General features: G+C 38.0%; 2 protein-coding genes and 1 long non-coding RNA gene across 3 annotated transcripts; 1 reads left to right on the top strand and 2 right to left on the bottom strand.

The window, feature by feature from the left end:
- Nucleotides 1-2,854: 2,854 nt before the first annotated feature.
- LOC122052791 (aldehyde dehydrogenase family 3 member F1-like) lies at nt 2,855-5,754 on the top strand. Its single transcript, XM_042614496.1, has 10 exons — nt 2,855-3,164; nt 3,271-3,339; nt 3,432-3,528; nt 3,601-3,807; nt 3,915-4,039; nt 4,459-4,563; nt 4,644-4,804; nt 4,870-4,960; nt 5,052-5,201; nt 5,302-5,754. Exons 1-10 carry the CDS (start codon nt 2,985-2,987, stop codon nt 5,536-5,538), a joined length of 1,422 nt encoding a protein of 473 aa, XP_042470430.1. The 5' UTR covers nt 2,855-2,984; the 3' UTR covers nt 5,539-5,754.
- A 2,982-nt stretch (nt 5,755-8,736) lies between these two features.
- On the bottom strand, nt 8,737-10,080 carry LOC122050770. Its single transcript, XM_042611649.1, has 5 exons — nt 10,018-10,080; nt 9,821-9,947; nt 9,467-9,751; nt 9,289-9,390; nt 8,737-9,204 (listed from the first exon to the last, which is right to left on the bottom strand). The coding sequence occupies exons 2-5, from the start codon at nt 9,875-9,877 to the stop codon at nt 8,737-8,739; spliced, it is 912 nt and encodes a 303-aa protein (XP_042467583.1). The 5' UTR covers nt 9,878-9,947; nt 10,018-10,080.
- Nucleotides 10,081-10,450: 370 nt separating this feature from the next.
- On the bottom strand, nt 10,451-15,449 carry LOC122052790. The gene is made up of 4 exons (XR_006132098.1): nt 15,419-15,449; nt 14,611-14,663; nt 10,540-10,603; nt 10,451-10,463 (listed from the first exon to the last, which is right to left on the bottom strand). It is a non-coding gene; the product is annotated as an uncharacterized LOC122052790 (long non-coding RNA).
- Nucleotides 15,450-15,778: the final 329 nt, after the last annotated feature.

Raw genomic sequence — 15,778 nt, 5'->3', positions numbered from 1 at the left:
TACCATAAAGGAGTGTTATTCATAGTGGAGGGTGTGTGTGTTGGTGTGGATCCTTGGATTAGTCACCTCTTGTGAGGTGGATACCAAGTAAACCAACCGTGTTAGCGTTGTGTGATTGTTTCTTTGTATTTCCGCTGCACATCTTTGAAGAAACAAGCACCGCCGAGCATCGAGCGAACGAGACGAGCTATTCACCCCCCCCCCCCCTCTAGCTACTTTTGGTCCTAACATTCAGAACACTAAGTCGAGATCGTGACTAGATTCTGGTCTCGAAAAGACGGAATCTAAGTCATACTCTTTTTCTGTTAAACTATGAATTGTGCTAATAATCTGTTTTGCAGGGTATAATTGCCTCGAACTAACGTGTTTCTTGCAGGAAGGAGACTGCTGGAAAACTTGGGTCCGGGCTCTCGGGAGGTACCCAGGCGCCCGGAGGTCCAGGCGCCCGGGAGGTACCCGGGCGCCCGGAGGCAAAGTTTTATCCCCTTCGCGTCAACGCCACATGGAGGCTTCTGATTGGGTTAGCTACGTCACACTGGGGCGCCCTGAAGGTTCCAAGCGCCCCCAAACCTCCTATATAAGGAGGGTCAAGGCTGAAGCTCTAAAAACAACTAAGAATTCGCTCTCCTGTGCTCCTGCGACGCTACGAAGCTCTCCGACAACGCGCTTTCCTTTTCAGTTCTTACTTTCTGTCGGTATTTTTTTTAATAATTCCTGTACTCAATTCTTGTAATCATTTTCCGAATTATTAGTGAATTGCCCATCGAAAGCACCCTTGTGTGCGGGCCTTGGAGTAGGAGTCGTCAAAGGCTCCGAACCAAGTAAAAAGAACTTGTGTTAGCCTTGCAATTATTTTCCTTATTCTTTTCCGCTGCTTAACTCGCTTCGAAATTTTGTTATCGATATTCACCCCCCCCCCCTCTATCGATTCTTCACGATCCAACAGAGATAACACTCGGAGGGGCCAACATAGTTACATGACTCATCCAAGTAGTCCAGCAGATCAGACCTTTGGTCCGATCAAAGCCCGAGTCCTCATGGTTGGAGGAATTCCTAAGCCGAGCCGTTTTAGTTCGATTCAAAAGAACATGGTCACATGGCTCAATCGAGAGATCTAGTCAATCAGACCTTTCGATCAATCGGATCCCGAGCTCTCCTCCAACTTGACTAGACTCCGAGTCCTCAAAGAGGCCAAGTCGAGTCCTCAAAGAAGTCGAGCTAAATCTCCAAAGAGGTCGAACTGAGTCCCCAAAGAGGTTGAGTCGAGTCCTTAAAGAGGCTGAGCCCTTAAGGTAGTCTACATCCTTTAGCCGAGTTGACCCCCTCCGAGAGCAAGATCCGATCGAATGATGAAGGGAATTTAGCCGGCCTATCATCACAATGCATTAATAACCTATCATCCCAACATTCCTTTTTGATGTTTTGTGTAATCGTTATCAAAGAATTAGGGGAATATTCCCTTTGACAGCTGTATATCGGAAGCTTCTACCTTGCAAAGTGCTGGAATTGTGGAGCTATTATAGGAAAAGTGTCAAAGTGTTGTATTGGTCAGCCCTATTTTAGTAATACATCAAGTTTGTGAAAAGGGGAAAAGTAACACTATATAAGGGGGTTTTCATTTACATGCATATGCATGCGAGACTTCACTATCAAAGTTCAGTATTCATCGTTACTATTCTTCATCCACTGTTTGCCTGACTTGTGCATTGAAATGTCTACATTGGGCCCAGTGATTGACGTTTCTTGCTTCTAGTTCTTCTCCTTGGCACGCAGGTTTGCTCACAACACCAGGTCCCTCCCATCAGAAGTCTCATCACGGTCAACATTGAAGTCATCTGTCTAGCGCACCATCCTCCCCGATTCTAGATAGGATTAAATTTATGAATTTGATCCTGTCTAGAATAGAGCCAATCGTTATGACACTCTGACACCTTTCTTGGAATAGGTCCGTAATTTCAGCACTTTGCAGGGTAGAAGATTCTGGTATACAACTAGCACGGGGAATATTCCTCTGATTCTATGATAACGGTTACACAAAACATCAAAATTGAATGTTGAGCTAGTGGACTATTAATGTGCTGTGATGATAGGTCGACTATGTCTCTTCCATCATCCGATTGGACCTTGCTCTCAGATGCGGTCAGCTCGACTAAAGGATGTAGACCACCTTGAGGACTCAGCTCAGCCTCTTTAGGGACTCAGCTTTGCCTCTTTAGGGACTTGACTCGGCCTCTTTAAGGACTCAGCTCAACCTCTTTGAGGACTCAGCTCGACCTCTTTGAGGATTTGACTTGGTCTCTTTGAGGACTCAACTTGGTCTCTTTAAGAACTCGGTTCTACCTCTTTAAGGACTCGGAGTCCGATCAAGTCGAGGAGAGCTCCGGATTTGATGGTTGAAAGGTCTGATTGACGAGATCGCTTAGTTGAATAATGTGATCGTATGCTTCTGAATTGAACTAAAATGTCTCAGCTCAGTATTTTCTTGAGTCATGAGGACTCGAGCTTTGATTTGACCAAAAGTTCGATCTGCTAGATTACTTGATTGAGCCATATAACCATATTAACCCCGAATCTTATCTCCTCCTTAACTTTAACTATCGTATCAATCAATTTTTTTAACTCCGATGAGTCCGACCTTAATCTTCGGAGTCCTATCTTATTCGCAGATGCATTATTTTTTTTCTTTCTTTTATTTCAACTTATTGTTCTGCCGTCTTTCTAGCTCCATCAATGCAGCATTTAGGCATGCACCATAATTTATTATATGCTGAAGTCGGTTGGCGGTTGTTGGCCGCTTACTTATTGCGTACTGTGTTCCTTTTATAGTTTCGCTGGCATTTATTGCAATCAACTACCCCAACATCACTCATCGATCGTCTAAAACTATCCAATCACAAGGGGCATGCCAATTGGTGTTGCCGTAGCAGTCCACTTGATCGAAAGGGAACTGATCAAGAGGAAATTGAAAGGAGATCGAGGATCAAATGGAAGGGGAGTTGAAGGAGGTGAGAGAAGCGTATGAGAGCGGGAAGACGAGGAGCTTATCTTGGAGGCTGTCGCAGCTCAAAGCGCTGCTCAGGCTCCTCTACGACAAAGAAGATGACATATTTAAGGCCCTGGAGCAAGACCTCGGCAAACACCGGGCGGAAGCCTACAGAGACGAGGCATGTAACTTACTCCTTTTAAACATAAATCTCGCGTCTTGTCAACTGAAACCTTTTTGTTTTTTTTTTTTTTTGTTCTTTTGTGATGTTAATTACTTGCGTTCAGGTGGGTCTTCTGATCAAGTCCGTCAATTACGCAATAGGCAATCTGCGGAAATGGATGACTCCAAACAAGGTTATCCTCCAGTCTTGATCTCTGTACGTTGTGCATTGGAGGAGAGGTTCTACTTCTAATATGATGGGTGCATGGCTATCTGATGTCGACAGGTTTCGGTGCCTCTGGTGGCGTTTCCATCGCGCGCAGATATCGTGCCGGAGCCTCTCGGCGTTGTTCTCATTTTCTCTTCTTGGAATTTCCCAATAGGTGCTCTTATTTTGTTCTAATGAAGTGTATTGATTTAATAGTCAACTTCTTGTATGAAAATTCATGGTACAGGTCTATCGTTGGAACCATTGATTGGAGCGATATCAGCTGGAAACGGCATCATTATTAAGCCTTCGGAATTAGCTCCCGAGTCTGCAGAATTTTTAGCACGCAGCGTGTCCAAGTATCTGGACGATAAACTGGTGAAGGTGATCACGGGTGGTCCAGATGCTGGCCAGAAACTATTGGATCACAAATGGGACAAGATATTTTTCACAGGAAAGTGGATTGCTTAAGGAGCTAGCAACAATTTTCCTTTCTTCTCTTTTCTTTGTCTTTTCCAGAGTGAACACTGAAGTTTTCGCCTCTCTGTTTGTATGATGCAGGGAGTCCTCGTGTCGGTCGCATCGTAATGGCAGCTGCTGCCAAGCATTTAACACCGGTTAGTCTTGAGCTGGGGGGCAAATGCCCAGCCATCATGGATTCACTTACCAACGCAAGAGATAGAAAGGTACCGCATCAATATAAATTGTCACTAAGTTTAGCCTTGTTACTTTGAATATAATCTTATAATCTCATAGTTTGCTCTTTTTTCGCTTTGATTCAACTAAAATGACATTCTAAATGATTCAAAAGGAAGAATCATCGATAAATAACTTTCATGAGTGTATTTGTGTTCGACTGCCATCAGTTCTCGTGCAAGCAACTAATTCCTGAAGTAAGCTTTTTTGTTTCCCCAGTTTGACTACCTGTTGATGAACTTGGTGAATAAGTCCTTTTATATTCAGCCGGTTCTAATTGTTGGAGCATTGAAATTATACAGCAATCTTAATTTAGATGCTCAAATCATTTGAAATTCCAAGTTTGGAATTGAAGCTCATGTTATGGTTTAGTTTTTCTTATGTTTTTGTCCACCCTGTTATCGCATAGATCGCTGTTCGACGGATAATTGGAGGAAAATGGGTCGCTTGCTCTGGACAAGCATGCATAGGTGTTGACTATATTCTTGTCGAAGAGAAATTTGCACCAATTTTGGTATGACAATTTCTATTGAACTAAATCAATCCATAACAGTATGCATGCTTTGGTGACAATAATTTTCACTTCGCTTGCAGATTGATATGCTGAAAGCAACAATTAAGAAATTCTACCCAGAGTTTGATACCTTATCCAAAATCATCAATAAGCACCATTTTCAGAGATTAGCCAGTCTTATCAAAGATCCATCGGTCGCAGATACGATTGTCCATGGTGGTTCCATGGACTCAGACAAACTGTAAGTTACTCTAAAGTTTGCTTCTCAAATAAATGGCATGCATGAGAATCAACTTATCTCTGCAGGTTTATCGAGCCAACAATACTGTTGGATCCCCCATTAGATGCTGAGATTATGACTGAAGAAATATTTGGCCCGTTGCTTCCAGTCATCACCGTGAGGAACTGGCTATCTCCTACATGTTATACATTGCTTCAGAGTTTTGCGGGACCTTGGCTTATCGAACTTGTTCGTGTTTAATTTGCAGGTAAAGAAGATCGAGGATAGTATTGATTTCATAAGAACCAGGCCTAAACCTTTGGCCATATACGCGTTCACTCAAGATGAAAAGTTGAAAAACCGACTTGTTTCTGAGACTTCATCAGGGAGCCTTACCTTCAACGACACTATGTTACAGGTTGTTCTGTCCTTTAGATATAAATATCTCTGAAACCTCATTACATGATTTCGCACACTTAAACAGTACTGTCTGCTTTTGCTGCTGTGTGCTGTGCCAGTTTGCTATCGACACCTTACCATTTGGAGGAGTTGGAGCAAGTGGATTTGGACAGTATCATGGCAAGTTCTCTTTCGACATGTTCAGTCACAAGAAATCAGTGATGAGGAGGAGCTTCCTGTTGGAGTATTCTTTCAGATACCCGCCATGGGATGGCTGGAAACTTCCCTTCATGCGCTCTGTTTTCCACTTCGACTATGTCTCTCTTCTTCTCCGTTTGTTGGGTCTGAAGCGATGATCGTCTCCAGGATTGACGAGCTTAAATAATGCTACTCTGAAATCTGCAAAAAGAAGATGTGATTTTAATTTTCCCGTCGTTGTTATGTGTTTGTTCTTCAAGACAATTTGTTCTTATGCCCTCTTGTGTGTTTTTCTTCACCTTGGAGAGTTCAGACTAGGGTTTTGAAAAACATAAATGTTGAAGGAAATGAAAAACAAACTAGGGTTTTGAAGATCTGCACAAGCAATCTTATAAAATTCAGTAGCTATATATGTATACATATGCTTGGAAGCTATCCTCTAATTTCTCAATTTAGACGGGAATAAAGATTAAAATGCAATTTCACGCTTATAATAAAACTCTTTAAGGGTACGAATAAATGCCGTATACTTCTAAAGATGTTAATATTTGACATCACTAATAAACACCCTCTACTTTTAAGGGATGGAATCCTGCCCGTAAAGACGGGTTCAATATATTGGTGGAGGATAATAGTCCCCACTTATTAATAGTGGGGGTAATTATCTTCTACCAATCTTTTTTTTTTTTTTTGATCCAAGAGCGGACCAAGAAAAGAATCCAGAGGATCTTGTCGTCTTATTTATAACATCCTTATATTATAAAATATAAATGTTAATTTTAGAGGCGTTTCCATTTAGCAAGAATATAATTGATCTATGAATAATGATAGATGGCATTTGTGAAAATTATCATCATAATCTAATTTGATTTTTTTATTTTTAGGATTAATAATTTTTAATAAGTATAATCAAAAAGTACATAGAGCATCTACAATGGGGTGTTAAATGAGTGTTATAACACCCATTTAACACCCCCTCTCCATTGTGAGTGGGTATTATAATGCCTACTCATAAGAGAGAGGAGAAAGGGTATTCAAAAGTTTGAACATCTTTGAACATCCTCTCTCTTAATTTTTTAATATATTTTTCTTTTTTAAATTATAAAATTTTTAATATTATTTAAAAAATTAATAAAAGGGATGAATAAGTGGATGGTGGGACACATATTAATGTTAAAAGAGATGTGAGTGAAAGAGATATATTGTTATAATGAGTATGTGGCAATGGGTCCCATATTTTTTGATGAGATGATAGATGTTATAACGTATTAGCGTTACGAATGCTGTTATAATCCTATTTTTTTTAAAAAAAATATCCTCACGAAAAATAATTAATTTTTTATCAAAAAAAGATGTTGATGCCTAATTCTTTAGTTTTTTACATTGTCATATGATCATAAGAAATAATAGTTATTTATTCTGGTATTATTAAAAAAATAGAGAAGATAATAAGAAATAATAAATATAGCATGATATTGATGTTTAGTTTTTGTTAGGTAAATATTTTCATATCAGCCTACAATGTTCACCTTAAACGTCCTCATCATATCTCATAGAATGAGAGGTCTCAATAGATATTCAAAGTTTTATACACACATATCTGAATTTTCTTATAAGTATTAATGCAGCTTAAGATATTGCATTTATTATAATATCAAAAATAAATTTGTAATCCCCTTTCACTACAAAAAAACTGTCACTTAGGGACAAAATTTGTAACAAATTTTAGAAAAAAATTCGTTGGAAATTGGATTTGGGACGAAAAATGCAACAAAAAAAATTCGTTGGAAATCTACCGTCCCAAAACTTTGCGACGAAAAATTAAGATTTCGTTGGAAATTTTGCAACGAAAATCATATTCGTTGCAAAATTCGTTAGAAACTTTGCGACAAAATTAAAATTCGTTGCAAAATTCGTTGGAAAACTGCAACGCAAATAAATATTCGTTGGAAATGTCAGCAGAAAAAATCTCCAACGAACCCTAAATTTGTTGCAAATTAGCAACTAAAAAATGTATTCGTTGCAAACAGATTTGCGACGAATAATTATTTGTTGGAAAAGTTTCAAAATGTAATATTACCAACGAAAATGTACATTCGTTGGCAATTGCCAACGATAATACAATTTCGTTGGAAATTTCCAACGAATCCATATTTTCGTTGGAAGTTTCCAACGAATCCATATTTTCGTTGGAAATATCCAACGAAATTTATATTCGTTGGAAATTTCCAACGAATCCATATTTTCGTTGGAAATTTCCAACGAAATTCATATTCGTTGGAAATTTCCAATGAAATTCATATTCGTTGGAAATCACCAACAAAATATAAATTCGTTGGAAATTTCCAATGAATCCATATTGTCGTTGGAAGTTTCCAACGAATTCTAAATTCGTTGGAAACTTCCAACGAATCCATATTTTCGTTGGAAATTTACAACAAAAATCATAGTCGTTGAAAATTTCCAACGAATTTAGAATTCGTTGGAAACTTCCAACGAATTTATAATTCGTTGGAAACTTCCAACGAAAATATGGATTTGTTGGAAATTTCCAACGAATTTATATTTTTCGTTGCAGTATTCTGATAAAATACGATATTTCCAACGAATCTAAATTCGTTGCAAAATTTGTCCCAAAAATAAAAAAAATATATCCAGCCCTATATAATTTCAATATTTTTTCCTATTACAATTTTTTTCAAACAGATTCAACATATATAACACACTAAACAGATTCAAACAGATTCAACATATCCAGCACTATAAACACATTAACAGATTCAACATATTCACCACTAAACACAATAACACAAATATAAATCATAAATCAACAAACATATTAGTGTACAACAAAATAAATTCAAACATCAATAATATAAACCCAAACACATGCACCATTAAAACATGTTGTTCCATATACAACCTAAACTAAGAGCATAAAACTAACAATACAACACATCATCATCCAACAATACAAACTACAACAATATACAACTACAACTAACACCCTAAACCAAACACTACAATAAAGTTATAACAAACATGTCATAGTATCCAAATTCCAATATCATACAAGAACATGAAAAAGATAGAGTTGAAGATAATCTTATGGAGATCCTTCTCAGTCCAAATCCTTCTTCTACCTACATCAAAAGATAAACAAAGAAAAAGAAAATCTTATAAACCAACACAAAAGTAAATAGGTAAAGACTTACATATTTTTACATCAATACCACCATCATCTTCACCTACCAACCCTGTTTGAAACAAAAATAAGAATACTAATCAAAATACAAAAATTAAGAATTTATAAAAGCGATAAAATAAAAGAAGTCAAAAATTCTAATTACAGACACTCATGCATCATCATCAACATCATCGGCGGCATCATCATCGTCATTAGCATCATCACCAATACCAGGAGGAATATAGCTTGAACCCGATCTAAATTGTTGAAATTGTTGTAAAAGAAAGGCTTGTTGTTTACGCATTTCAACCATATCTAGATCTCTTTGTGAATTTTGTTTTTGAATTTCTAAAATTTGCTGATCCCTTTGAGATATTATGTCTTTCAAATTGTCAACCTCTTCAGTTAAGCTATGAATCTGTGCCGTTACTGCGGGTCGGGTAGAAGAAGATAAAGATCTTCGAGGAACATTATGGATTCTACTCATAGAACTCATACCTATTATCCTTCCCCCTTTGACTCCCCCACTGGCCTCTAACCATAAATCTAAATTATTAGTAACAGACGGCTCAGATCCCTCAATATTATCACCATCACCTGAACTTCTTTGAGATAATGATAGCTCATCATATCTCTCCTATGAAAAATTAAAACCTTAATTAGAGCAAATAGATAAGTAATAAAATCTAAGTTAAAATTATGATTAAAGATTAAATCAAACCTTAATTATTCTAGCTCTATCTCCACTCCAAGTCTTGTCTTTTTTTTGAAAAGTGCGGACGAAAGTGTCTATAAAATCGGGCTCTTTTCCCAAATCCCTAGACTAAAAATAATACGGTTAGAAATAATATAATAACAACAAATATATTAAAAATCTAATTGTAGAGTTGAAAATTTACCAATCTACGTGAATGCTCCTCGATATTTATAGATCCTCCTGCATATATTGCACGTGAGTCTCCAGAATTATAAGCTTGATTTATTTTATTCCGCAAACTCCTTTCTTTGCACTCATCAGTTTGCCAAAAATTGCAGATCCTAACCCAATTGTCCGTCGTGATAAAGGGAGGCTTTTTTCCAGTACTTTTGGCATGGTTTAATACATGCCGAATGTGATCACCACATTTCTTTTTGAAAATTCTTTTAACTTCCATCTCAAAATAAGGGTCCCAACTAAATAATCGCTGAAATGAAAAAAACAATAGATTATACATGAACGTAATTGTTTTATATATAAAATAAATTAACTATACCTTAAACTCGCACCACCAGAGTTCTTTTGTGGGTGCTGGAGTGCTTGAGTATGACATTGAGTCTCCTTTCCAAAAGTTATTCACAATTTGATTAATCTCACGAACAACAGTTACTGAATTTTCAAATCTATCATAAAATTACAATAAACAACGTTAAATAATTAAGATAGTTAAAATATAATAATTTTAATACTTACGAGTCTCCAAGAGGGACTATATGCAGTCGAGCGTCGGCAATATCAACGGTTGAGTGTCTGGCAGGTATCCGCGACTCAAGTGGGGAAGGTGAATGGCCATGTGAAGGTCCTGCCGGTGACTGGCCACATGAAGGTCCTGCCGGTGACTGGCCATGTGAAGGTCCTGCCGGTGACTGGCCACATGAAGGTCCTGCCGGTGACTAGCCATGTGAAGGTCCTGCCAGTGACTGGCCACATGAAGGTCCTGCCGGTGACTGGCCACGTGAAGGTCCTGCCGGGGACGGTCCACGTGAGGGTCCTACCGGCGACTGGCCATGAGAAGGTTCTGCTGGCGACTGCCCACGAGAAGGTCCTGCCTGAGGGGAGGGCGTAGGTACCATCCTATCAGATGGTGAATCAATCTGGCCAATGCTTGAATGGTGTCGTCTATGGTGTGCCCGTCGAAACTGTCAACCAAAAATCAAAATTAGAATAAAAGAAATAAAAAACTTAATGCTTGCTGAAGAAATATGAAAAACTTACAATATCCATAATATAAAAGTCAGAGAGCGAGAATCTGCAGTGATAATGTCTCACCTCTAATGACCTATAGAACAAAAAACAGCACAAATATAACATATATAAATTTAACAATGAGATATTATGTAGACAATTAATTAAACTATGAATTTTATAAATTTACAAATTAAAATTAAATATAAAAAAACTTATCGTACATGTTAACAATCAAAGTTGTCGTCGTCCTCCTCGTCCTCGTCCTCGTCCTCTTCCTCCTCCTCCTCCTCCTCCTCCTCATCATCATCATCATCTTCATCATTATCATCAACCTCATGAAATTCACTGGCATCCACATTTATCACTACTCCGCTGGGATCTCGTAATGTTGGAATAATATATTCCTCGGTCTGAAATGTATTTACAACCTCCTCTTGTTGATATGCAATGTCTTCCCAATGTTCCTCTATTTTTTCCGTGCTTTAGTTTTACAAACAGCCCACCAATCCATTTTATCACGTTTCAAGCTAGGGTATGAAGCATAAAACACTTGAATCGCTTGTTGTGCCAAAACAAAAGGTTCATATCTCTTATATAATATTTTATGATTTATTTCAACCAAATTATAACATGGATGCACCTTCATCCCTCTGATAGGATCAAACCAGCGACACATAAATAAGATAACTCGCATTTCTGGACCAGGGTATTCTATCTCTATAATTTCATCCAGTAGACCATAAAAATCAGTGCTTACACCTCCATCATTGGATGACTGAACACATACCCCACTATTCATTGTAGTCTTCCCTTTTCCATATTCTTGAGTATGAAAATTATATTCATTTATAAAATATGCTGGCCAAGTGCGTACCATTGCTTTTGGACCCCAAGATAGATGAAATAACATTTGATGTTCGAGATGAGCTTGATTATCATAAACCTAAACTCAAATGAATATGTTATTCAGTTAAAATATACTATACCAATACGGTAAATTAGAATACAAGGTAAAAATTACTTACATATGATTTGAACCAAGGTGCAAATTCTTGATCGCATAAAACGATCAAACTCTAGTGTTGGCATATCAGAATACAAGTTTTGAAAAATCCTATCATAAAAAATTTAATTATAATAACAAAAAGTTACGATAAAAAAAAATAGGAAAGATATACTAACTCGAAATATGGTGATACTTCTGGACAATTAAGTAAAACATATGTCTGGGCTGCTCGCCATTCTTGATCAGTTAAATATCTTTGCTTACATTGTCCACTCGGTCGACCAAGATAATTAAAAATTGAGAATATGTTCGTATTGGGATCAATAGGACCTTCATCATTTCTTCCAGGTCTTTGTCTTTTGGTCTGAATGTGAGGCTCAAAATAATACGATGCAAAAGTTGTTACTTCCTCCACAATGTATGCATTAACAATAGAGGCTTCAACATGTGCCTTATTTTTTTACTTTTTTCTTCAAATGATATAAAAATCTGATTGAAATATAACAATTTGTATTAGAGGAATATATATAAAAAAGTTATAAATTTACAATGCATTAATAACGAAGTATATAAGATAAAACAAAATATACCTTTCAAATGGATACATCCATCGAAAATGGACTGGTCCTCCAACTTTGGCCTCATATGGCAAGTGAACCAAAAGATGTTCCATTGAATCAAAAAATGAAGGTGGAAAGATTCTTTCTAAATTACACAAAATAATTGGAATGTCTCTTTCTAACTTCTCCATCTGTGAATATCTCAAAACTATTGAGGAAATATCATGAAGGAAAATGCTTAACTCCGTAATTGTACCCCATACAAAATTTGGTAAGAGTTCCTTAAAAGCAATTGGAATAAGTCTTTCCATAAATATATGACAATCGTGACTTTTCAAACCAATCAATTTGAATTCCTTCATATCGACGCATCTCCCAAGATTAGAGACATACCCATCAGGAAATCTCAATGATTTCAACCATTCACAAACAACACGTCTCTGTTCTTTATTCAATGTATAAATTGTCTTTGGCTTTGGTTCCCTACTACTTTCATCCACATCAAGAGTGGGTCGTTTACAAATTAGTCGCATATCTTTTCTTGCATTCAAATTATCTTTTGTTTTTCCGGTAATATCCATCACTGTATTTATGAGATTATCAAAAACATTTTTCTCAATATGCATTACATCCAGATTATGATGAATTAAATTACTATACCAATAAGGTAAATCCCAAAATATACTCCGCTTAGTCCATTTATGAGTGCTTCCATATTCATATGTTGTACCATGTGGTTCTTCAATAACAGATGGAAAGTGACACACTCTATACCAAATATCTTGACCTGTCAATCTTAATGGCGGAGGTGTTCTTTCAATTCTATTCCTAGTGAACTCATCTTTATTCCTTCTGAAATTATGATTTAATGGTAAAAATTGCCTATGACAATCAAAATAACTCGGCTTTCTTCCATATTTCAATCTGATCGACTTTGATCTCTCCATACATATTGGGCAACCTAAGATTCCCACAGTACTCCAACCAGATAGCATTCCATAAGTTGGAAAGTCATTAATGGTCTAAAGAAGAGCTGCCTTCATAACAAACATCTGATTAGTATGGACGTCATATGTAGGAAACCCTTCATCCCATAGTTGTTTTAGCTCTGCAATCAGTGGTTGCATATAAACATCTATTAACTTCTTTGGATTTTGCGGGCCAGGCACAACTAATGTTAAAAACATATACGGTGTTTTCATGCACATCCCAGGTGGAAGATTATATGGAGTTAATATAACTGGCCAACAAGAATACTGTCTTCCTGATTTACTAAATGGAGCAAAACCATCAGCACAAAGACCTAACCGAATGTTTCGAGTCTCCTTCGCAAATTCAGGATATGTTCTATCAAAAATTTTCCATGCCTCTGCATCTGATGGATGACACATTAATCCCTCCTCTGTTCGATGATTTGCATGCCAAGTCATGTGTTGAGCAGTGGTCTTTGATGCATAAAGTCTTTGTAACCTAGGAGTTAATGGCAAATAAAATAACTGACTGTATGATTTACGTCATTGTTGACTCCTTCTAGAGATCTTGTACCTATCTTGATTACAGAATCTACAAACATTTGCATCTGCATCATCTCCCCAATATAGCATACAACCGTCTCTGCAAACGTCAATTCTTTCCACCGGAAGACCTAATTCTTTCGTAAGTTTTTTCATACTGTAAAAATCATTAGGCAGTATATTATCTTGGGGCAATGCCTCTTCAATAGCTTGAACAACCTTATTGAAATTATCTTCTGACAAATTAGACTCTGCCTTGATATTCAACTGTCTTGCAGTGAATGATAATTTAGTATGCTTGTCACAACCAGTCCATAAAGGTTCATCTGCAGCACTTAACACTTCCTGAAATTTAAGATATGTTTCATTATTCACAATTTTATCAACACCTGGCATTTGTACCTCTTCTAATGGTGATGCATATGTTGTAAACATTTGCTCAACTGTTGGAGGGCAGCTAGAACTGGCACCATGTGGTTCAGGAATTAAATTCGGAGCCGCTGCATCAAATATCATTCTTTGATATGGATTTAATTGATTATAATAACTTTGATCCCTAGAGACTTGTATGTTGTGTCCATAACAATCCTCATCAGATATGAATGGTTCACCATGACATGTCCAATTATAGTAATTCGGAGTAAAACCAAATCTACAAAGATGCTCTGAAACTTTATTAGATGGTAAAAATTTTCCATTATGACACTTTCTGCATGGACATCGTATCTGATTACCATCCATAAACTCAACATTACTAGATGCAAAATTTAAAAACTGTCTCAACCCAGTAATAAACTCATCAGTTAAACCCCCACGGTCAGGTAAATTTTTATTATACATCCAACTTCTTTCATTCTGCATGTTGCCTGTTTCAAATAAAATATAGTAATAAAAACTCCTAGAACACAAATACTAATGGTCAATATTACTTAGCTCACATACAACTACAAATAAAATATAATATAGGAAAATAAAAGCATGCAATCATTATTAAAATATCAGGTGTAAAAAAATATACCTAACAAAGGTAAATAAAACCGAAAGTCTCTCCCAGCCACGTCAAATCCAAACCTGCAAAAACAATAATATTAAATTTACAATAAAATAAAAAAGTCTAGAAATTATCAAATATATTCTTGGCCCCAACGGCAAGGCATTGACCCCCGGACAGCTGTGCCACTGTAACGCACAGACAGCCCACGACCAATCAAGATTGAGAACAACTAGTTGACATCAAACAATGATCTGTCGGTTTACAAACAGAGGTCACCCAATGCTATCAGCAGCTGGCGGACAGCATCAGTCGCCAGTGGCCAGCCTACGCCGCCAGCGGGATCACCAACGCCAAACAACAGCTAAGTGAGGCCACCATCAGCCATCCTATGCCGACAGTGGACAGGGATGCTGCTAGTGGCCAACCTCAGCGCCGTTGAGAGCAACCAGGAAGCTGCGAGAGCGGCCAGGCAGCGGCGCTAAGGCCAGGCGCCAGCGCGAGGGGCTAGACGGCACCTTGAGCTACCAGGGACCGCCGTGAGCTGCCATTCGCCGCCACACGCGACCAGGCACCAGTCGCGGCCAGGCGGGGCCGGTCGCGGCCAGGCGCGGCCGGCCAGGACAAGCATCATAAGCGTTACTTCAATAAGGCGGTTGCTATCGTCGACGAATCAAGTGTAGAGGGCCGGCAGGAGGCGGCCGACAGCGCCGCCGCAGATGATGGCGTTGTCCGGTACGTCGCCGCGAGCCGCCAGGCGACGCCGTGAGATCGGGCCAAAAGGAGACGCCGGGAGAACGGGAAAAAAAGAAGGGCTAGAACGAGAGTGGCTTACCAGTCCAGAGAAGGTGAAAAAATTGCCGCAGCCGCCATAAGGAAAATTAGGTCAAGAGAAGATGTGAGGAGAAGAAATCGGGCCGGGTAAGGATATGTAATTAGGGATCTTCCAACAAATTTCCATCAAAAATATTATTTGTTGGATATTCGCAACGAATCCACAATTCGTTGGAGATTTCCAACGAATTGGCAGATTCGTTAGAAATGTTTCCAACGAATCTGCCATTTTGTTGGAAATCTCCAACGAATTTCATATTCGTTGGAAACCCTTCCTATTCTTAAAATCATGGTTGACCGACCTAGAGACCTCCGAATTGGATGAAACCGGTTCCTGTGTGCTCCTCTATTTATCCTGACT

The sequence above is a fragment of the Zingiber officinale genome, chromosome 3A, assembly GCF_018446385.1.
Source record: "Zingiber officinale cultivar Zhangliang chromosome 3A, Zo_v1.1, whole genome shotgun sequence".
Taxonomy (NCBI): domain Eukaryota; kingdom Viridiplantae; phylum Streptophyta; class Magnoliopsida; order Zingiberales; family Zingiberaceae; genus Zingiber; species Zingiber officinale.
This window is presented reverse-complemented; position numbering and strand designations above follow the sequence as displayed.